This window comes from Stegostoma tigrinum, chromosome 9 (genome assembly GCF_030684315.1).
Source record: "Stegostoma tigrinum isolate sSteTig4 chromosome 9, sSteTig4.hap1, whole genome shotgun sequence".
NCBI lineage: Eukaryota > Metazoa > Chordata > Chondrichthyes > Orectolobiformes > Stegostomatidae > Stegostoma > Stegostoma tigrinum.
The window spans coordinates 5,286,605-5,310,930 of NC_081362.1; the positions used below are offsets into that span (position 1 = coordinate 5,286,605).

General features: G+C 42.7%; 1 protein-coding gene across 1 annotated transcript in view; it reads right to left on the reverse strand.

Annotated features, from left to right (window-relative positions):
• Positions 1-24,326, reverse strand: part of LOC125454646 (ADP-ribose glycohydrolase MACROD1-like) — an 880,504-nt gene that overhangs the window by 201,131 nt on the left and 655,047 nt on the right. Inside the window, exon 9 of the mRNA XM_048535629.2 lies at positions 15,479-15,552. Within this exon, the coding sequence (XP_048391586.1) occupies positions 15,479-15,552 (74 nt within the window). The remainder of the gene's footprint in view (positions 1-15,478; positions 15,553-24,326) is intronic.

Below are 24,326 nucleotides of genomic sequence, written 5' to 3' on the forward strand. Positions count from 1 at the left end.
TAAAAGAGACGCAGATGCAGCAACTTGAGTGGAGGCACTCTCGCTGTGTCAGATTCGATGGGAGCGAGAAAGGAATGGGAATTTCAAATTAAACGCAATGAGTGACGGAGGCAACAAAAGCCAACAAGAACAGATGTGGTAGGTGAGTGGGGAGGTATGGAACGCCTGAGTTTTGAATGAATTGGAGTTTACTGGTGGTAGGAAATGGGATTCCAACCAGAAGGGCTTTGGAAGAACCAACTGAGATAATGCAGATGGGCTGAAGATATTTGTCAATCTTGCCAAATGTACATTTAAATTATTTTTGATATAAATAAGTGTGAGTTGGTGCATATTGGTCTGAGGAGTAAGGAGACCTTCTACTCCTTAAAAGGGACAGAGGCTCCAAGCGATTGAAGAGAATACAGAATTACAGATAATTCGAGGCAGTGACAGGTTAAAACAGGCATTGAAAAGTGTAAGCAAAGCACTGGTGTTCACTTCTAGAGGAACAGAATTCAAAAGCAGGGAAATGGTGTTAAATCATTGTAGTATATCAGCTTTGAGCACCGTGATAGACAAACAGGAGACTGGAAGCACACAGAAAGGCAGGCAGCATCTGGAGGAAAGGGGTAGGTGACATTTTGGGTATTACCCTTCTTTGTGAGTTCTGTTTTCTTGATGAATTCACAGGATGAGGGTATCACAGGCGAGGCCTGCGTTTACAGCCCATCCCAGAGGGCAGTCAAGAGTCAATCACTTTGTATGGGTCCAGAGTCACATGTAGGCCAGACCAGGTAAGGATGGCAGTTTCCTTCCCTAAAGGACATGAGTGAATCAGGTGGGTTTTTCCAACAATCAATGATGGATTCTTAATTAGACTCTTCATTCCAGATTGTTACTGAATTCAAATCCAACATCTGTCACGGTGGGATTTGAACCCAAGTCCCCAGAACATTACCAGGGTCTCTGGATTAACAGACCAGCAACAAGCCACAAGGCCGCTGCCTCCCCCATTATGTCTCCACATCGAGACAATGATGCAGAAGAACTGGAGGAAGTATGAAATATTCACAAAGGTAATGTTGGGTCTGAGAGGCTAGAGCTACCAAGAAAGATTGAGCTGATTAGGGCTCCTTGCTCTCAAGGAGAATAAGCAGTGCTGTGATCGTGGTCTTTGAGGCTATGAAAGAATTCAACAGGGTAAAAGCAGAAAAAATTGCCTCAAGTTATGCATGAGTCCAAAACTAAAGGACTATAAAGATAAGATTGTCATCAATAAATCAAACAAAGCATTCAAGATAAGCTCCTTTACTCATCCAGTGGTAAGAATGTGAAACTGTACTTCACTTACTGTGGAATGATTGAAGCAAACTGCATTGAAACTTGGAAACTAAGAGGAGTAGGCCATTCAGCCCCTTTGAGCCTGCTGCACCATTCTATACGATCATGTCTGATCCTTTATCTCAGTGCCATATTCCCACAATATCCCCAAACCCTTGATACCTTTGAAGGAGAAAAGTCACTTTCTCAAACATAATCAGTGACTTGTCCTCCACGGCCTTTTGCATTAGAAAGTTCCACGGGTTTGCTGCCCTGTGAGTGAAGATACATGTCTTCATCTGATTCCGAACGGGTCTAACCCATATCCTGAGATAGTGGCCTCTGGTTCTAGCCTCTCCAGCTAGGGAAAACATCCTCCGTGCGCCTAGTCTGTCCAGCCCTGTTAGAGTTATGTTATACGACTCAATCAGATTACATGTCATCCTTCTAAGATCTGGCGAATGCAGGCGCAGTTGAACCAATTATTCCTTATAGGGCAGTCCTGTCAAACCTGGTGTTGGAGGTTGTTGAGGAAGATAGTGTGCTGGCTGAGTGAAAATTTGCAGAGGGGATGACGAATAACCAGCCATGGTCTCGTCTGGGCTACTCGAGGCTGTGGCAGCGAGTTGGAAAATAAAATTGAAGGGAGTCAGCTTAGGAACTGCTGTAGCGTCTCTACCTCTGAGCCAGGAGACCCAGATTCAAGTCTCACCTGCTCCAGAAGTGTGTAATAACATCTCTGAGTCGGTTGATGAGGAAAATAGCTTAAGAAGCCTGCTCGCACACCGAAAGACATCGGCACGCACCTGATCAGACAATGTCTGATATAAAATCATTGGAGATGGAGCGAGTGAATCTCTGCGATGGATAGAACACGATGCCAGCATGCAAGTGCCTCATATGCACTTATAGTACAGCAAGGCTGAAAGAAATGCAATCACCCTGGGCTCATTCAACAAAGTCAACTGTTTATATCTCTCCAGTGCAGACAGGGGAGCAATAAAATTTAGCACGTGTGCCTTCTGTCGTCCCCAAGGCAGTTTGACATCCATCAGATAATTCATGAACATTAGTGTGCTTTGAGGACAAGTTGGACAGGCTGTTTACACTGCATACCTTAGCAGTTTATACCTTGGCAGCACATTGACCGAAAAGATGGCCCTACTCTTTAACGAATGCAGTCACACACGACTGCACAGAGAATGATGAAATAAACATCTAAACCAGTTAAATTCTGTAATAACAGGTGGAGTGTGTGTTCATTTCAGTTTAGTACCAGACGAACAGATGGGATATATATTTATGCCAATTTAGAACTGCACCAACAGATGGGATATGAATAATACTGCATTTGCAGATGGAAACTTTTTGTCATTCGCTCTAGACTCTTTTAACAGTGTACTCCTGCTCTCTGAGACCCTGTACCTGAGATATTCTGTGACCATCTATATGCCTGTGAAGTGGTGTGCAGAGAGGCAGTGTCAGTGCTTGCGAAGGGAAATTCCAGGAGGTGGAAGGCAGCCAAAGATTATGGAGGAAGCAGACACCATAGTGGAGCTGAGACCACAATCTGAGCGTGATCTCACCAAATGGTGCAGTGGATTTGAAGGGCCGAATGTCTGACTCCTACCCTCTAAGCCCAATGTTCCCTCAAATAAGCAAAAGACTAACTGAAATGGAACTGTGCCTGAAATGGAACTGTGCCTGAAATGGAACGCTGCACAATATTTACTTACTTTGAGCATTGTAACCCCTTGTGACATCTCACACCACCTGGCACAAAACAAAGGCTGGTTCTCCCTCGAAAGAAAAGGGAATGGATGTTAAAGAATACAAATCACGTTACTTGGAGAGACTGAAAAAAAGAAACAATGATGATAGCTCTCCCTGTTGAGCTACAAACCGGAGGAACTATTGAGAATTCAATTTCTATTGTGCTTTCCAAAGGCTATCAAACGTTGGAGGAATGCCAGTGCAATATTGTCTACACTATGTACTGAAGTTTAGCCTGTTGCAAAGGATGGCACTGGCCTCGTTGCCATGGAACACTCCAAATAGTTGGGCCATTCTATATCACCTGTCCTTTGTACAGAAGTTTACGAAGAAATTACCTTTGACCACAGGTCCATCAACAAGTGGTCAGCACAGTGTCCTTGAGACCCTAAGGGAAAAGGAGAGGGTGGATCCTGTAGTGTGGTTCCCTGAGCAGGCTGTCAAAGTCATTTGGCAGAATGTCCCATCACCAGAACTTTCCAACAAGCACGAAATGATCGTTTGGCTGGTGGTGAAATGGGCATTACCTGTGATAGCCTTCATGTACGCCTGGACTCTCTGTACCACCGCACACTGCCCTCAAAGCTGCTGTGGGGGGGAGGGGGAGTTGAGGCTGTTGCACACTTCCTATTGGAATGTGCCTTTGCAAAGGAAGTCCGGAGATGCAGTGGTTTTTGTCAAGATCCGTCCTGAGCAGCTCTGTTCCTCAGGGCATGCACCGAGATAAACATTGACTGCACCAGGAGACCCATCAACTCGGTCAAAGATGCTCTTTGGTCTGCCCAAAACATGTTGGTCTTCCAGAGCAAGAAGCTAATCTTGACCAAGTGTTGCAGAATGGCACACTCCAGGGTCCAGGGCTGTGTGCCGAGGGACACGCTAAGGCTTGGGACAGCTGCCACTATGGCACCGTGGGGAAAGACCGCTGTTTGAGGTCTTCCTGCTGAAAGTAAATAGGGGTCCGTTCAGTTTTCAGACCCTCCTCCTGCCTCAAATGCATGCAAATACAGTACTGCATATGTAAGAGAGGTCTTTGATTTTTTGGATAGAGTCAAACTCCAGTGTTTGTTTGCTTCCTTGATATGCTACTGTACAGAGCCAAACTGTATTTGTGACTATGTATATGCACAAAAATATTTTTATGAATAAAGTATATATTTGAAATTAAGAAAAAACAGTGAAATCAGCCATTAAGATCATAGGGTGAACTTCAGTATCACCTCCTGACTCCCCAGAGCCTGCCCACCATCTACAAGACACAACTCAGGAGTGTGATGGAATACTCCCAACTTGCCTAGATGGGTGCAGCTCCAACAACACTCCAGAAGCTTGGCACCATCTAGGACAAAGCAGCCCGCTCGACTGGCACCACATCCACAAACATTATTCCTTCCAGTTACCAATGTTCAGCACACTACTGCTACTATCCAAATGGTGAACTTCACCAAAGATCCCCAGACACCTTCCAAACATTCAAACACTGAACCACTTCAGTCTAGAAGGACAAAGGCAGCAGAAACATGGGAACACTATATCCTGCAAGTTCCCTTCTGAGGCACACACTATCCTGACTTGGAAATATTTCGCCTTTCCTTCTGGGTTGCTGGGTCAAAATTGTTGAACTCCCTTCCTAAACAGCATGTGTATCGACCTACATCCCATTAGCACAGCAGATCAAGAAGGCAGCTCACCACCACCTTCTCGAGGTCAATGAGTGATGAGTAATAAATGTTGGCCCAGGCCGGAAACTCCAACATCCCCTGAGTGACTGAAAAAAATCCATCAGCAGTTTGCATGCATCCATAAGAATGGCCTCCATTCATCTGCCGGTTTGAAATTGGGAGTCCACATTAAATGGTTTTGCATGACAACAGGATCAAGGGTCTACCTGTATTCCATAAAGCAAGTACAGAATGCACACTGCTGACTAGATCATTAGAATTAGAGGTGTAGAAAATAAAAAAGTGCAGCTTCTGCTACAGCCACACAAAGCCCTGGTTAGATCACATCTGGAGTGTTCTGCACAGCAAGAATTTACTGACCTTGGACAGTGTACGTTTCCCAGAATACTCCTGAAGCTCCAAGGATTAGATGGTAAAGACGGATCATACAAACTATGGCTTGTGCTCCCTGGAATCTAGAAGGTTAATGGGTCATTTGGTTGAGGTTTATTTTCAGAATTTCAGTAGGACTCAATAGGGTGAGTGCAGACAAAATTGGAACAGGGACATTAAAGTCGTTACAAAATACTTTTTAGAAGTGTGGAATTCTCTCCCACAAGTAACAACATCAGATGTTAGCTTAATTCATTGACGTAAGACCAAGATGGGTAGTTTGCTGTTTACTGAGGGATTAAAATGATGAGCAGCCCAAATGAGCAGTTGTATTTAGGATAAAAATAAGCCATGCTATCACAAGATGGTAGTACAGGCTCAAAGGGCGGAACAGCCTCCACCTACTTTTATATTCTTACGAACAGATCAGAACTTTCTCAGTTGAGGATCTGGCTTCAGTGAGGTGTCGATGTAGTATCGATCTATTTCCTCATGCATTACTTGCTTTTGAAAAAAAGTCTAACTTAATCTGCCAGCAATAGTGGAGCTCAAATCTAAGATTAACTTGTATTTATCTAAGATTTCAGGCTATGCAGCTGAAAGGTTTACTTTAAACATTGCTAAAAAGGGAGATGAAGTGAAAACTTAGAATCTAATTATTTCAAAATGTGTGTGTGTGTGTATGCCTTTGTTTTTGCAATCTAGTGCGGCAACACAAGGCAGAAAATGAGATTTGGTTCAATTATTACGAAGGTCCTGTTGGACAAAACAAAGCTTTTACATAGCTGATGCGTGTTAATATAGATGGTCAATGTTACAGAGTGGGGAATAATACTTGTCCACATCTGCCAGTAATTAGAGGTGTGACGCTGATTTTATTTTAAGGCCACTGTGGAAAGATTTTCATTGAAGGGCTATGCGTCAAGTCAACAATTATAAATCTAGTTGTCAGGATACACTATTTAGAAGAACATTTCTGCATATGAATTACCACAACAAATTCTTGCTACATGGCATCGGGTTCAAGTTCCTTTAATTGTCCCTGGTTCTGCATGAACGTTAGATTCACATGCAATTAATCAGTGTGATTAATAATGAATCTAGTTTCTTTCCTTTAATTGATGATATTGGATTTTTCGGTTTAGGTCGGTAATGAGAAAGCTGATGAAAATTTAGATGGACACAGCTGCAAATTAGCGTATCTTCCCTTTTGTATAGACAGGTAGATGCTGATCCATATCTGACTATTGTTAAGAGGGTCTTACCGGAAAAAAGACAGTAACGCTGAGACGCAAAATCAGAAAGAAATATGCTCAGTGTAAGATATCCCTGCTATATAGTAAATATGAATGCCCAATACTGGCAAGAAATAATCCTGAAGGGATTTTCAGTGCACATATATTCTTCAACTATTTGCTATTTTAAAGGACAGTAATGTTACTGGATTAGTAATTTAGAACAACGGACCTATACTTAAGAGATATGTGTTAAAATCCCACCATGACAACGGAATGGGACGGAATTCACGATCAACTGGTTAATAAATCTGGAATTGAATGCTAATCTTATCAATAATGAATGAGCAATGACAGCCTGTCTTCTAGGGAGAAGAGATGGCACCTTTTCTCATTTCAGCCTACATGTGACTCCAGACCCATAGCATTTTGGGTTGACTCTTTAGCTGCTCTCAGACATGGCTCCAGCTTGCACCACCACCCCGCCCCCACCCCACGCTTTGCGTTTTATCAGGCAGCTGCTGGGTGAAACTCTGCAGGCAGACCTCCATAATGGTGCTAGAAGACATCACATCCTCAATAACGTGATGGGCAATAAATGCCTGGCCTAGCCAGCAACGTTCATATCCCAGGAACACGTTAAAACAAAGGCTCATGTCCTGTTTACTGGACCTATTAAGGAATTTTAAAGCTTAGGCCCCAAGATGAGTGCAATGCCTCATCTATGCTTTGGCTCTGTCCTGCTGAATCTTCAGTCAATGAAAGACTGTGCAATTGAACCTGTAACACATGTTCAAATGCCTACAATCTTTAAAGCCCTGTTTCAAGAAGTACAATAGATAAACCACAATAAAAGGCTAAAAATGTTACAATCTCTAAGGCTTCCTATTGGCCTACATCTTAGCATTTGAATAGAGCTCAGACTGATTTCTGTGGCACTTCTACTTAACTTCGTCCAATTTGACAACAGCAATCAGAATTCTAATTAGGAGAGACTGGGAGAAAACTTGAGCAAGTAAATAATAGTCAGATTGTCCCCAAAAGATATTTTTCTCCCCAACTTAGGCACGATCATTGCTCAGTCCTTTGAGTATAGGAGTCAGGACATCATGTTGAGGTTGTACAGGACACTAGTGAGGCCTCTTCTGGAATACTGTGCCCAGTTCTGGTCACCCAGTTATAGGAAGGATATTATTAAGCTCGAGAGGGTTCACAAGACATTTACCAGGATGTTGCTGGGTATGGAAGGCTCGAGTTACAAAGAAAGGCTGACGGGCTGGAACTTTTTCACTGGAGTGTAGGAGGTTGAGCCGTGACCATCTAGAAGGTTATAAGATCATTAGGAGTACGGATAGGGTTAATGGTGGGTGACTTTTCCCAAGGATGGGGGATTTCAAGACTACAGTGCACATTTTTAAGGTGGGAAGGGAGAGATTTAGAAAAGACATGGGGGGCAATTTTTTTTATACAGATGGTAGATTGCATGTGAAATGAACTTCCTGAGGAAGTGGTGGATGTGGGTGCATTACAATGTTTAAAAGACATTCAGATAGGTACATGAATAGGAAAGGTTTGGAGGGCTATGGGCCAGAAGCAGGCAGGTGGGACTACTTTAGTTTGGGATTATGTTCGGAGTGGACTGGTTGGACCGAAGGGTCTGTTTCCCTGCTGCATGACTCAATGACGTTATGAAAAAAATGCAACTTTGAAAATAACATTTGAAACAAAATAATTATTATTTCATAATCATGTGATTAAATCATAGGGGTCTACAGCATTGAAAAAATGCCATTCAGCCCATCAAGTCCGGCCAAAAATAAGTATGCAACTCAGCTAGCATTCTATCTAAATGGTGTCATAAAATTGGTATTTATGCCTTCATTAACAATTTTACTAGGAGATCACAGATCTCATAAAAAGCCTCAGATACAGCTAATGCTTTTTATGCATCAATTGTTCTGGGCAGCGTGGAAAGATAGCAGTAACTTGCAGCCCAAATAGCGATGGTGATTTAGTTATCCTGTCAGTCACAGCTAGAAACTGTTACTGCAGTAAGTCACCAGGCCTCACTCAATGTATTTCAGTTATATTCTTGAATTAATGATCCTCCACTCACTGCATTCGCTGGGGAATGGTAAAAGTCAGAAGTCATTGTTGTCACAGGTCTGCGGCAGTTCAAAAAAGTTATTTGTAAGCAGACTCTGTAGACTGTTTCCTATAGCATGCTTTTCAAATAGACTCGCCAGAATTTACATGTGAAAGTTGATCTCCACACAGGGAACCAAAGCTATATGTAGGCAGGTACCTGTCCGTCCTCCCTGGACTGACCTATCTCCTCCTTACCTCCCTATCTACACTCACCTTTACTGGCTCCATCCCTGCTTCTTTGACCTGTCTGTCACCTCGCCACCTGGCTTCTCTTCTATCCATCTTCTATCCGCCTCCTCCTCTCTCCTTATTTATTTCAGAACCCCCTTCCCCTCTCCCATTTCTAAAGAAGGGTCCAGGCCTGAAATGTCAGCTTTCCTGCTCCTCTGATGCTGCTTGACCTGCTGTGTTCATCCAGCTCAACACCTTGCTATCTAGTTTTATCAAAACATGTAGTTTTTTCAGTTGGAGAGATATTAGAGGGCTGGGAATCATTGGTTCAAGCCAGAAATGTTGCACTCATTGCTATATTTCTGTTTTGATCCTGGAAATGTCCTGGTCATTTTGACCAATTTACTGTGATAGTTCTTGTTATTCAAGTAGAGATGATCATGAATGATGGAAAAAGCTGACATGAAGTCCTCATGGGCACACGATTACTACAACTTCACAAACATGTCACAGGATTACATTTCACCTTAACACTGGTTTCATACTAGGAACTACTCTTGGGTCCAAATGAATATTTGTTTCAAAGGTAACATTGTAGAAGGCAGCATCTGAAAGGGCTAACTGGCCACACAAGATAAACTCCACCCATCAGGTTGTGAAGGACTGTTCCTGGGATGAGATGACCAGAGTTGGGTGTGTCCTATGAATCTTCAATGTTTTCAACCAGAGTGGCAGAGAGCTCCTGAGTGATTCTTCCTGGTGTTGACAACATGAAGCTAAGATATAATGTGTATTTATACTTAGGTTGAGCTTGTTGTCTCACAAGAGACAATCATGTATCTTAGGTGTAATATAACTAGCCTCTAATTATTACGCAATAAACCTTTATTGTTTAATTAAGACAGACTCTCTCTTCTCCCTAACATGTGGTGTGTGTTTCCTTTCCCACTTGGTATGAATAACTTGACTGAAACCAGTAAGAAGGACCGATAGCAGCAAATTTCCCCAAGATACCCCAGGTAGTTCCAGCAAAATGCACATTTGCAAACTGCTGGTGGTGCTAATATAGAACATAACAACAGATAACATAAGCAAAAATGCTTAGAAAAGGCATGTAGCTTGTTCCACATGGGTACATTCCAAATGGCATGGACGGAGAAGCCTTTGATGGCACTGATGGGTGCGCAAGAGGAGAAGGCAAGAGATTGGCACAAGGTAATAATGCTTGCTTGAAGAGGCAATGCTAGCACAATGGTCCAAAGGGCCTCATTCTGCACCATAGCAATTCTTCTGTGATTGTCTGACTTATAAAGGACCAAAGCACAGACTCCATGAAGGTCCATGATTTTGGAAATTGCGGGCTGCCTGCTTATAACAAAGATGCACAAACCTATACAGAGTTTCAGAAGAACTTCTCACATGGAACATGCAACTGTTTTACAATGTGCATTCTTTTCCTTCTAAAGGTTCAGTTTGCAAGAACTACCAAAACAAACATCTGCATGCTGAGGTCTGCATTTGGCATACAGGCATGCGTAAGAAAACTTAGAAACTTCAGAAAACTGAAAATAAACTGAAACAGTTTTTGGAAAATAAATTGCTGAAGAATTGATTTGTCCAAATATGCAACAAAATACATCTGCACCTAGCAGGCCAACCTGAACTTCAAGATCTGAGCACGCTGAAATCTCGGCAAGGAACCTCGAAATGTTACATAGTGAATTTTTCAGTGATTTGTTTGGCAGTTCATAGAATCCTTATGGTGCAGAAAGAGGCTAGTCTGCCCATCAAGTCTGCACTGACTAACCTCCCCACATTTAGCTTGGTCAATCCCCCCCATCCTGCACACCTTGGACTGCGGGAGGAAACTGGAGCACCCAGAGGAAACCCATGCACACACGGGGAGAATGCCCAAATTCCACACAGACTGTCACCCCAGGTTAGAACCAAATCCGTGTTCCCGGCACTGTGAGATAAAGTGCTGCCCTATCAATGCATGTCTTCCAATTCCTTCTGAATCCATGGCCTCTGCCATCGAGAAAGACAAGGGCAGCAGATACAGGGGAACATTGCCACCAGCAAGTGCCCCTCCAAGCAAGGCCCCACCCTGGTTTGGAAATAGATTGCCGTTCCTTCTGTTTTGCTGAGTCAAAATCATGGTGCTCCCTCGCTAATAGCACTGTGGGTGTACCTCCAATCCACGTACTGCAGTGATTCAAAACAGTGGCCCACTATCAACTCCTCAAGGGCAATTAGGGATAGGCAACAAACATTAACATTACTAAGATGCCCACAAGCTGTGGATGAATTAAGTAAACGTTAAACATCCTTTGGAGGCAACTCGGACATTCCACTTTGATGGCAGAAAAAATCATGTGCTACAAACTCCAGGAAGAACTTCATTGACAATCAGTATATCTGGCTCCAACTTGTTTGGGAGGCCTACACAGTGAATAGCAATCACAGCTCTGGTGGACCAAGTTTTCCTGACAGAGCTAACAATGCCTTGTTTCCTCAGGTATTCCATTTCCAGAATTAGAGGGGCTGGGTGAGAGGGAAGCCAAGAGGAAGAACATTAACACTTTCCACATTCAAAAACAAAACTGACTAGAAGATCAAGGAGCAGAAGTAAGCTGTTCAGCCCATCCAGTGTATTCCACCATTCAATGCGTTCATGGCTGACCTAATAATCCTGAACTCCACTTTGTTGCCTTTTCCCCATAACCCTTGATTCCCTTCCTGATTAAAAATCTGTCTGTCTCAGCCTTGAATATACTTTACAAGCCAATCTCAATAGCCCCCTGCTGTAAAGCATTCCACAGATTCACTACCCTCTCAGAGAAGAAATTCGTCCTCATCTCTGTCTTAGAAGTGCTCAAAATCAAACCTTTATTTTTCATTTCCAATGCCACACAAGTTCAAAGCTAGGTGCATGCCACTAAGTTGAGAATGCACTGACTTGATCTATTTTAAATAAACAATTTTTAGTTTGAAGTTTTTGAAGGATGGACAATGGCAAGTCAGTGTCAGCAAAATAAAACTAGATGAATGGTTACACCAAAATAAATAACGTTGCAGATTTGAGGGCTGGATTTGTTGGGTGAGATACAAATAAGGACTGATGCAGTTGAAATATCTAGGATAAGTAACGGAGTTTATAAGGTAGCCAGAAATGACTTACTTTAATGGGGAGTCCAACACAAGAGGAAATCTAGGACTGCTTCAATTAGAGATAGTAGGAACTGCCGATGCTGGAGAATCTGAGATAACAAGATATAGAGCTGCATGAACACAGCAGGCCAGGCAGCATCAGTAACAGCATCTGAAGAAGGGTCCAGGCCCAAAATGTCAGCTTTCCTACTTTACTGATGCTGCTTGGCCTGCTGTGTACATCCAGGTCTACAACTTGTTATCTCTGCTTCTATTAGTACAGGTTAGCGGACAGACTAAACTTCAATGTTTTACTAATCACCAACAAATAAAGCAAACCATTCTGATCTGCTAAGATTCTTACCGTTTCTTATAGATGCACCATAGAAAGCATCCCATCTGGGTACATCACAGCTTGGCATGGCCCGAGACCACAAGAAATTACAGACAGTTCCGAACATAGCCAACTCCTTAGTGAAAACCTGCTTTCCACTTATAGATACCATCTATACTTCCTGCTGCAATCATAATCAAAGACCCCTCCCACCCCAGTTATACTCTCCTCCACCCTCTTCCATCGAGCATAAGATACAAAAGTTTGAAAACCTGCACTATCAGATTCAAGAATAGCTTCTTCCCCACAGTTATCAGACTCATAAATGGGCCTCTCATATATTACATTGATTCTTCTCTGCATCTTCTTTGTAGCTGTAACACTATATTTTGCCTTCTGTTCTATTATCCCAATGTACTTACGTAAGGTATGATTTGTCTGATCAACAGGCAAAACAAAGACTTTTCACTGTATCCCAGCACACATGACAATAATAAATCAAATCAAATCGACTTCACCCATGCAGGAACACACTGTGGATCTTTCTGAATATACGAAGCTATTTGGCGCTCACACACACAATATATCCCACTCTACATTCTCAACAAATACATCTGAATATCATTCTGCCTCAGAAGTGTAGAAACCTTGATTTACTGATGAAATGAAATAAAAAGGTCCAGTTTCCTGTCTCCAAGGCAACTGGGAAACTGCAGCCTATAAAGGTAAAGTCACCATCATCCCAGAGAACCACAGGGCTGCTGTCTCTCATTACAGAGACGTGACTGGATGTGAGTTAAATCTGAGGTTCACTGCACCCCAGGCAATGGGAGAGGTTGGGAAGGAGAGGCTTTCCTGGTAACCTCAGCCGGTGTGGGAATTAAACTCTGTGTTGCAAACCAGCCATCCCATGAACTGAGCAAAATGACCCCTTTACAGCATTCTATACAGCTGAACGCAATAAAGAAAATCCATCGCCTCGTCCTGCATGGGCAAGGACCTGGTCTTCCTCCACTCAATCCCAACACAAGCTCTCCACTGTTTGCCAAAGCACTGGGGCTACAATTTCCCTCCATCACACTGATATTCCGTCATGGGACTGATTGTCTGTGGAGGTGTAAGGGACAAGAGAAGTACCAGTGTGCACTTTCTGGGCAATTTCAAAACTGTATATTACTCCTTTGAGTCATTAAGCGGGTATCAGTACAGACACTATGGAGCATTTACAGGTGATTCGAAAAGGAAGACTCATCGATGGGCTCAGCATAAATCTTCACGCGTTGCAAATGAAACAAATGGCTGTAAATCAGAGTCTGGCACAACAACATAAATCATTGAGCTGCAGGCTGGTGATTAAAGCTTACTAGAATTAACAGTCAATCTAAATTAAGCACAGCCAACTAATTGTTATGAATTTGCATAAGTCAAAGTGAATCTGATTTGAAAAGGCACCCTTGCAATTATAGGATTAACGTGGAATTAAATTCATTCTGGAGCTGTCTGAACCAGCACAAACATCTGATCCTAATTAGATTCAGTTCAAGTGTCCCTTATGGACCTTCAACATATTTTTCAATGCACGTGACATGTTACATAGACCGATGAAACCATTGTACAAACAGACGGCATCTCTCTTTGCTAAACTGTTTACTTCCTGAAGTTCTGTCAACAAGTCTTCAGACTGCAACTTATTTCATAGTCACACTGAAGTGAAGGCACATGCAATCACACTAGGACGTTTATTATTGCCATAAACTAATAGATCAGATTCTAAATCTTGGATCTTTCATCGGACACGTTACTTCGGTCAGTTTAGGTGATCAGGGAGTTAATAAGCAGAAATGGAATGCCCATTTAGGAGCAAATCACTACAGATGCTGGAATCTGTCCTGAAAGCAAAAAGTGCTGGAAATGGCAGCTGGTCAGGCAGCATCCATGGAGAGAGAGTAAGATAACATATTCAGTCTAAATGACTCTTCATCAGAGCTCACCATCCAAAGGCCTAAACTCAGGTGAAGCAATGTTCCACCTGTACCTTTTCCAATCCTGTGTATTGTTGTAGCTGCACCCAATATGACCTACTCTACATCGGAGAAGCCAAACGCAGACTGGGAGACTGCTTTGTGGAGCACCTCCATTCTGAACGCAAGCATAGCCACTACTTTTCGGTGGCCGGTCATTTCAACACAGCGTCCTGCTCACATGCCCACTGTCTGTCCTCAACATCCTGCAGTGTTCCAGTGAATCACAGCGCAAACTGGAGGAACAACATCTCATCTTCAGAGTAGGCACTTTACAGCCTTCTGGGCTTAAGATTGAGCTCAACGTCTTCAAATTGTGAGCCAACTCCCATTCCTTCCCTTTCTTTTAGCTTTACTTGTTACATTGTCTGTCACCATGTCCTGTTTTCCCATGCTGCACTCCAGTGGGACTGCCTATTCTTTCCAGTTGGGCAGTTAGGCACACCATTGTTCTGCCATTCTCACATTTTGATCACTTAACCTGAACTAACAGGACACACAGCAGCAGTATTGGCAATGTTGCTTAATCCACCTGCTCCAGGGGTCTGGTTTGGGGAAGTCAGAAACAGGGTCAGAACGGGAGGCCAGGATCAGGATTTTCCACTGAGTCTCAGTTCAGAATATGACCTTTGAAATCATCGGCACATTACCAACATCATCCACAAGATACTCACTAGCCTTTTTGTTCATTGCAAGTCTAGATGAAGGAAGCCAGTTGCAAACCATTGCGGAAATCATCCTGTTACAAAATGCATCATCTAAATTAGAAAGCTGCAATGGTGGTATTTGTATACTGCTCGAAACAAGCCTGCGTTCACCTTGATCTCAAGGTACAGTTCAACAGAGCAAAAGCCCGAAGTAACGAGGCTCATTAACAACCAGGAATAGAAGAAGAATTGCACACAATCATATGGTTTTAAGTTAAAGACAAAAGGGGGAAAATGTTCAAGTACTGTTCTTTTCAGGACTGGGTTATCAAATAGGGACTGTTATTTGACAGAAGAAATGAGTGCTAGGCCACTGCGTTTAACCTTGTGTTACACTTCAATCACTTGACATTTGAGGCCTACTTCGAAGATTGAGGACTGAAAGATTCTTCAAATGTAGCCACTTAAGAATTCATTTGGTAAACTCCCTGCTAAGACTGACCACTAAAGGTTTCAAGCTCCAGCAATCACACTGGGTTCAGCCAATACAGAACTCAAATCACAAAACAATCGATCCATGATGTAAAGCAGTTTGATAGTTCGCTGGTCAAATTCTCTGGAGGAGCATACAAACACTACATACCAAAGCTTGTTTATCAGCGAGCCATTCTTTCACAGTCGACACCGCGATCTCAGCTGCATCATCTTGAGGGAAGCCTGAAGAAAAGAAAGAACTCTGCTTTAATTTCTGAAATAGTTTTATTTTTATTCACTCAGATATCAAATATTAGATAAGGTAAAGTGGAAGATATTGATCCTTTGTTTTTCCACAAACAATTGCTCCACAACCTAATTTATAAGTGTGCAAACCCGATCAAGTCACCACTCATTGGAGGGTGAAGAGTGTGAGGATTTCAAAGAGGGAAGGAAATTGCTACAGGGTAGGCTTCAACAGTCGTACAATTTCAATCTTGAAAACAGTGCATTGTCAGCTCATGAGAAATTTTGAAAACAGACAAAAACAGTGAATCTCTCACAACCACAAGGAGTGGCAAGGCACTTTATAGCCAATTAAATATTTTTGAACTGTTGTAACTTCCGCAATGTATAAAAGACAGGTAACAAGCTCCCTCTGAAAGCGCTGTGATAATGACTGATCTGCTTTTTGGGATGGTGATGGGAGATAAACAATGTTGTAGGACACATGGAGGATCTAATCTGCTCTTCACCTAAATAGCAAGATGAGATCTATTATGCCAAACTGGGAGAGAAGATTCTGAAGAAGCCTCACTGGACTTGAAACAAAAACTTTGTCTCTCTCCACAGATGGTGCTAGACCTGCGGAGTTTCTTCAGTAATTTCTGTTCTTGTTTTTGAGAGGTTTGGGCCTGAGTTTAAAGTCTCATTTGACAGACTGAAGTATAGATAGTGAGTTTTGTTTTATTTATTAAATATATCTTTGTACATACACAGTCACAAATGCAATTTGGTTCTGTACAGTAACATATCAAGGAAACAAACAAACATTGGAGATTGACTCTATCCAAACAAGCCAAAAGCATCTCTCACATGTACAAGATTATATTTACATGCATTTGAGGCACCATGAGGGTCTAATACCTGAATGGACTCTCATTCAACTACAGCAGAAAGATCTCACTGTGGTCTTTCCTTGCTGCACCTTGTAATATGCCCTCACTACTGCTCCAGAGGGTCAACCAAGACTTTAGGGCTCCAAGGTCTCCTGAAGCTGTTGTTGAGAGGGACTTTTTCCTTTATTTATTCAGGAGATTAGGGTGTTACTGGCCAGGCAGCATTTATTGTCAGTCCCTAATTGCCCAGAGGGCAGTTAAGAGTCAACCACATTGCTGTGGGTCTGGAATCACATGTAGACCAGACCATGTCAGAATGGCAGTTTCCATCCCTGAAGGACATCAGTGAACCAGGTGGGTTTTTAACGACAATTGGCAATGGATTCATAGTCATTGTTAGATTCTTAATTCAAGATATTTAGTGAATTCTAATTCCACCACCTGCTGTAGTGGGATTCGAACCTATGTTAAACGGTTTTCTGGATTAACAGTCCAATGATAGTGCCATTAGGCCATCACCTCCCCACTCACTTTTAAGTGGATGTGCTTCTCTTTTTGGAACACATCACTAATGGGGAAATGATGAAGTTATCAAGTCTATGTCAGACATGTGAACAAGTTCTCCAACTATATAGCTCTCGTCAAATCCTCAATAAATTAACGTGTATTAGAATACAGAGCATAGAACAGTGCAGCACAGCACAGGCCCTTCAACCCACGATGTTGTGCCAACCTATTATCCTAAAAGATCAATCTACCCTGCATACCCTATATTTCACTATCCTCCATGTGCGTATTCAAAAGTTGCTTAGAAGTCTCTAAAATATTTGACTCCACTACCACTGCCGACACCTCATTCCACATGGCTACCAATCTCTGTGTGAAGAAACTAGGTCGGACATCTCCCCTAGACCTTTCTCCAATCATCTTAAAATTATGCTCCCTGATGACGGTCATTTCCGCCCTGGGACAAAGTCTCTAACTATCCACTCTATCCATGCCTCTCATCATCTTGTACACCTCTATCAAGTCACCTCTCATCCTTCTTTGCTCCAGTGAAAACAGCCCTAGCTCCCTCGACTTTTCCCCATAAGACCTTCCCTCCAGTCCAGGTAGCATTCTTGTGTTAACTAGATCTTTTGTATACTCGGTGCCTCCATGCTCAGCTGCTAAGCCAGAACATGGAAAAATCCAACAGTAGTGGGTGATTTTGTAAAGTGACACAGTTTTAAAATAAAGCAACAAGGGTCCCTCAAATCATTTTCATGATATTTTGGCCAATTCAACACTAACTTTAATTTGTTTGGTACCTTCAACGTTAAAAAACAGTTGTGATTTGTGAAATAAAACTGCTTATATTGAAATTGTTTTAAACAAAACAAAAATCAATTCATTAATGAGTTTGAAACAGGTTAAACTGGTGTTAAAATGAAATTACTGTTCTATTGTATAGGAAACCTACAATACCATTCTTCTCTCATTCAAGCCACAGTCTGTGTTTCAGCAACCAAAGGAAATCAATACGTTCAGATGCAAGGTGCTTAATCTCTGTTTACATATGGACTAAACCCCTTCATTATAATTTTAGCAATGCCAACACCTATGAATCTCAAAGGAGCCAAATATAGCTGGTAGCATAGGTCTCAAGCGATCATCAATGTTGAGGCATAGCACTCATCACAGACCCCTTCAGACTAGTTCCCGAATTGACCCAGAATAATGGAAATATTCCTTCAAGAACTGCTCAACGTTGTCAATGGATACGCTTAATCATTCAGTTCCAGAATATCCAGTCGCTGCTGGGACGACTGCACTGGAGAAGGGAGCCAACGCTCTGGAGAATCTTTGAACATCAGTTTTGGGAATCTGGCACTTTCCTCTGGAACGGAATGGTTAGTATGAGCGAACTGGAAATTTCTGTATTCTTCATTCCAACATGCTGATTCTTAGAATCAATTAAACAACGAGTTCCTGACATAGCGTGGCATGTAATGTCAATAGTGAACCAGTGTTTTGGCAACGGGATTTAATCAATAAAAGAGTGTTTCCTGAAACCTCAAAAAGTCATTGATACTCTATAAAGTCTTCCTGTTGACTTTTCCAATTGCCAACTCCCATATCTACACATATATATATACACAGTGGACGGCGATCATGTAAACATATGACACTGTGGGATCAGCCTCCTTCAGTGGGAGCATTTGGCCACCTCCTCTGGTGGCAGGCTACAAGTACAGTATGATAAGTTTACATTGACAAAAACAGCGCTGTGTGGAGCTGGAGGAACACAGCAGGCCAGGCAGCGTCAAGAAACAGGAATGTTGACTTTTCGGGTCGTGGCCCTTCTTCAGAAAAATTTTCTGATTTTCTGAAGAAAGGTCCCGACCTGAAACATCAACTTCCCTGCTCCTCTGAGGCTGCCTGACCTGCTGCGTTCCTCCAGCCCCACACCTTGCTATCTCTGACTCCAGCATCTGCAGTTCTTGCTATCTCTTTACATTGACAAATTCCAGTTATAAATCTGGATGCACAGTTCGGGCTGAGACACCTAGGAGTAATTTTTATTTACGTGATGAGTCCTCATTACAGCGAAACAACTTTCTGCCACCAGAAGATTAACTTCGCAAGTGCAGAATTGGCTTCTTTCATGAGCGTTGATGTGGCATTAACAAAAAAAAAACAAAACAATTAAAATAAAATGGAAGAGTACATAGTTTCCTCCCAGTCCCGTAATCACCTCTGCTTTCCGCAATTTTTATTTTGCTTTTAGTGGGAGATTGAGTTATATATCCAGCCTTAGCAATGTGCATGTCAGAAGTGAGGATTGTGAATGTCAGAAGTCACACAACACCAGGTTATAATCCAACAGACATATCTGAAATCACAAGCTTTCGGAGCGCTGCTCCTTCATCAGGTGGAGTCACTTTGAAATCACAAGTTTTCTAACAGCTGTTCCTTCAGCATGTGAAATGAGCTTCACCTGATGAAGGAGCAGCACTTTGCAAGCTTGTGATTTCACATAAACCTGTTGGAGTATAACCTGCTGTTGTGTGGCTTCTGACCATGTCCACCCCAGTCCAACAGCAGAACCTCCACATCATTGTAACTGAGTTTGATCGAAGAACCTCACTGTTTCTTGCCATGCTCACGCTTATCAGTGCCAAAGTTCAGAGGTCACCATGTTAGATCAAAGGTCAGATTCCAGCAAATCCCTGGTTGAAAACATTCTCAGAGGAGCTGTTAGCAAGGTGACTGCTCGGGACTGCTTCTTGGCCACCGACTACAAACTCCACTGCAGTTCTATTTCAATATTCATGTGCCGCCCACTCAATCTGTCCTTGAGGCGTTGTTGATGGTGGATCTGCATCCTGAACCACTGTAGTGCTTTCAGTGTAGGCTTGGGCTAATTACTTTTAAAAATGAAATGTTGGTGAAAACTTTCCTAACGCAGAAACTGATTTGAAGACCAGATACACATATTATTCATTCTGCCTTAGACAAAAGAGCAGGAGTATAAACCCCCCCTTACAATCTTTTTTTTATTCTATAGATATGTAGTAGATTCGCCAACTTTAGGTACATTTAAGTCGTCATTGGATAAGCATATGGACGTACATGGAATAGTGCAGGTTAGATGGGCTTCAGATCGGTATGGCAGGTCGGCACAACATCGAGGGCCAAAGGGCCTGTACTGTGCTGTAATGTTCTATGTTCTATATGTAGGAGAGAAACAGAGATCTGCTGGGTCCATAAGCATAATCTGGTGATTCTGTCCATACTGTCCACGTCAGTGTTTTTTCTTCTTATTTGCCTGTGGGCATCACTGCCTGGGTCAGCATTTCTTGCCCATCCCTAGTTGCCCTTGAGATGGGGGGGGGGGGTGAGATGCCTTCTTGAATTGCTACAGTCCACGTGCTGTAGGCAGACCCACAATGCCCTTAGGGAGGGAATTCCAGGATTTTGACCCAGCGACAGTGAAGGAACAGTGATATATTTCCAAGTCAGGGTGGTGAGTGGCTTAGAGAGGAACTTGCAGAGGGTGGTGTTCCAATGTATCTGCTGCCCTTATTCTTCGAGATGGATGTGGATTTGGAAGGTGCTGTCTGAGGATCTTTGGCGAATTTCTGCAGTGTGTCTTGTACCCACTGCTGCTCAACAGAAACCTCCGCCCATCCCTCTCCACCTCATTCATCAACATATCCTTCTATTACTGTCTGCCTCATGTTTATTCTGCTTCTCTTTGAATAAAATCAATATTATTCACCTTGGCTATACTTCGTTGCAACAAATTCTACATTTTGACCACTGTCTGGAGCTGACATTTCTCGTGAATTCCATAATGGGCTTATCAATAGCTACTTTACATTGAAGTCCACCAGTTCAGAAGTCTTCACAAATGCAAACACTTTCTCAATCCCTACCCTATCAAACTCTTTGACTGTTGTAAAGACCTCTTTCAGATCAACCCTCAGCCATTGTTCACTCTGTTCCCTACAATTTGCACTCAAAACCATGGAAGGGACATTTGTCATGACACTGTATAAGTACATGGTTTAATTCAATATAGTTTTGTCACTTTTGCTGCAAGCGTTTAAATGATGCATGTTATCAGTAAAATTTAGATCATCTGAAACTCGCCATATCAAAGTAATTTAAACACTACATGTAATTAACTCCAGTGATTACCAGTTTTGTCTCAAATAATTACTTTGTGTGGACAGTTACAATCCCATGGGCTTGTTCTTAGATATATCAAAATGTCAGGCCCATGTATCTGGAACCGGAATTAATTTTATGATGTACTTAATTATTTCAAAGTCAGTATTGAACCGCTCGAATGACTTTTTTTTAAATTAAGAAAAAGACAGTCGCTTGCAGAAATCTGAAAATATCTTGAAAAATTCAATCGCCAATCAAATTGCAAAATGTTTTGGTTCAACAGACTTACTCTGCAAAATGACGTTCTCCATAGTTAGTATCAGTAACAACTAATCCAGAGGGAAAATCCATTGAAAAGAATACAGTAACTTGGAAATCAATTCACTGGTCATCCTGCAGCTTCACTTTGATGTATAAAAGACAACCAGACCAGGATCTGTCATTCACCAGTATTACTGCGCAGTTTTGGTGTCCCTTTCCAAGGAAGAATGCTCTGGCTCTCAAGGGAGTGCAGTGAAGGTTTACCAGGCTAATTCCAGGCATGGCAAGGCTGATATATGAGCTGAGATTGTCTAGGTTGGGATTGTTTCTGCTGGAGTTCAGATGAATGAGGGGAGAATCTCATATAGGCTTATAAAATTCTGACAGGACTGGACAGAATAGATGCAGGGAGAATGTTCCTGAATGGGCCCAGGACCAGGACACTCACTCTGAGGATTCAAGGTAGTCTATTTAGGACCAAAGAGCAGTGAGCCTGTGGAATTTGTTACCACAGGGAGTAGTTGATGCCAAGACATTGAACATATTCAAGAGGCTGCTAGGTATAGCACTAAGAGTAAATGGGGTCAAAAGTTGTGGGCAGAAAGCGGGATTAGGCGATTGAGTTGGACGATCATCCATGATTGTGATGAATGGCAGAACAGGCTCGAAGGGCTGAATGGCCTTCTCCTGCTACTATCTTCTATGTTTCTATGCCCCTCATCCATGGCAATTATGTCAATCTATCTGTCATACATTGGATTTGATTTGTTTTGATTTGACTTATTACTTTCATGTCTACTGAAGCACAGTGAAAAGTGTTGCCTTACATGCTACACAGGCAGATTGTGCTATACAAGTGTATCGGGGTAACAGAACAGGGTGCTGGGCACAGTGCTACAGCTGCTGAAAAGGTCCAGACAGAGAGATCAACATTAATATTAAAGAGTTCCATTCAAAAGTCTGATAACAGTGGGGAAGAAGTTGTTCCTGAATCTGCTCAGATAGTATCTTGTGCCCAATGGAAGAGGGTGGAAGAGAATATAACCAGGGTGGGAGGGGCTTTGATTACATTGGGTGCTTTCCCAAAGCAGTGGGAAGTATAGATGAAGAGAAATCTTTTCCCTCAGAGGGTTGTGAGTGTTTGGAACTCCTTGTCACAGAGAGCTGAGGGAGAAAAGTCCCTGAGTATATTTAAGGCTGAGATAGATTCTTGATGGGTTGGGGAATCAAGGGGAATGGGGAAAGGGCAGGAAAACGGACATGAGGAATGTCAGATCAGCCACAATCCTGTTGAAAGGTGCAGTAGGCTCGAGGGGTTGAATGGCCTACTCCTGTTCCTGAGATAGTAGGAACTGCAGATGCTAGAGAATCTAAGATAACAGGGTGTAGAGCTAGATGAACACAGCATCTAGACCCGAAACGTCAGCTTTCCTGCTGGTTTTGTGATGCGGTGGGGGGGGGGGGGGGGGGGGGGGGGAGAACTGGACTGGTTTTGGGATGCAGTGGGGGGAGGGAGAGATTTTGAAGCTTGTGAAGTCCACCACATTGATACCATTGGGCTGCAGGGTTCCCAAGCGGAATATGGGCTGCTGTTCCTGCAACCTTTGGGTGGCATCATTGTAGCACTGCAGGAGGCCCATGATGGACATGTCGTCTGAGGAATGGGAGGGGGAGTTACAAAACCAGCCCAGCTCATCCCCTCCCCACACTGCATCCCAAAACCAGCCCAGCCTGTCCCCGCTTCCCTAACCTGTTCTTCCTCTCACCCATCCCTTCCTCCCACCTCAAGCTGCACCTCCATTTCCTACCTACTACCTCATCCCGCCTCCTTGACCTGTCCGGCTTCCCTGGACTGACCTATCCCCTCCCTACCTCCCCACCTATACTCTCTCCACCTATCTTCTTTTCTCTCCATCTTCGGTCCGCATCCCCCTCTCTCCCTATTTATTCCAGAACCCTCTCCCCATCCCCCTCTCTGATGAAGGGTGTAGGCCCGAAACGTCAGCTTTTGTGCTCCTGAGATGCTGCTTGGCCTGCTGTGTTCATCCAGCTTCACACTTTGTTATCTTGGATTCTCCAGCATCTGCAGTTCTCATTATCACAGTAGTTCAGATCCTTGTTCAATTGTGATTGCTTCAGCAGATCTTTGCATAGAATTACATGAACCATTCATTGCTCTGAGGAGGAGCTGTACTGGACTTGAAACGTTACCTCTGTCTTTCTCCCACCCTCTCTACTGATGCTACCAGACCCGCTGAGTTCTTCCAACATTGTCTGTGCATGTTTCAGATTTCCAGCATCCATGGTACTTTGCTTTTAGACAGAATTCTTTTCAGTCCTTTTTGTCTCATGAGGTACTGAGTTTCTGCATTCCTAGCACAGATTTTAGCCTGTCTTCTGGGACAGCAATGCAGGGTCTGAGACAGTGAGCCAAGGCATTCTGACCTCATCACACTTCAATCTAACATCCAAGAAAACAGAGCTTTGTAATCATGACAAATTTAGACTGTTTTGTTTATTTTTCAGATGAGGTGACACTCTTTATTTGTTAAAATCTCGACTGAAGTCCTGCATAGTAATGGGATTAAAATCTCGATCACAGAATCTGTTTCGACAGTCCCAATCCTATTCCACTGCAATTCAACATAAATTGACGCTAAAGTGGCAATCTCATTGAGAGAGATCTGAGCGACTGCTGATTTTGGAAATGAGAACATTCAGAAGGTTACAGTAACAGCAACTCACTCAAGCTTGAGGTTGAAAGCAGATTGGTTTTAATCTTCTAACAAGCACTTCAATGCATTTTCAGATGTTAACCAATGCTCCTGTGTATACTTGTTTTTTCGATGTGTTCTTATACCCTGAGCTCTGCTTTCTGAAAATACAAGACAATTATATGTTTCTGTCACTTATTTCTTTCTCCCTCGATTCAGGTATCTGAAGTTGAAATATAGTCAAGACAAAGAACCGGCAATATAG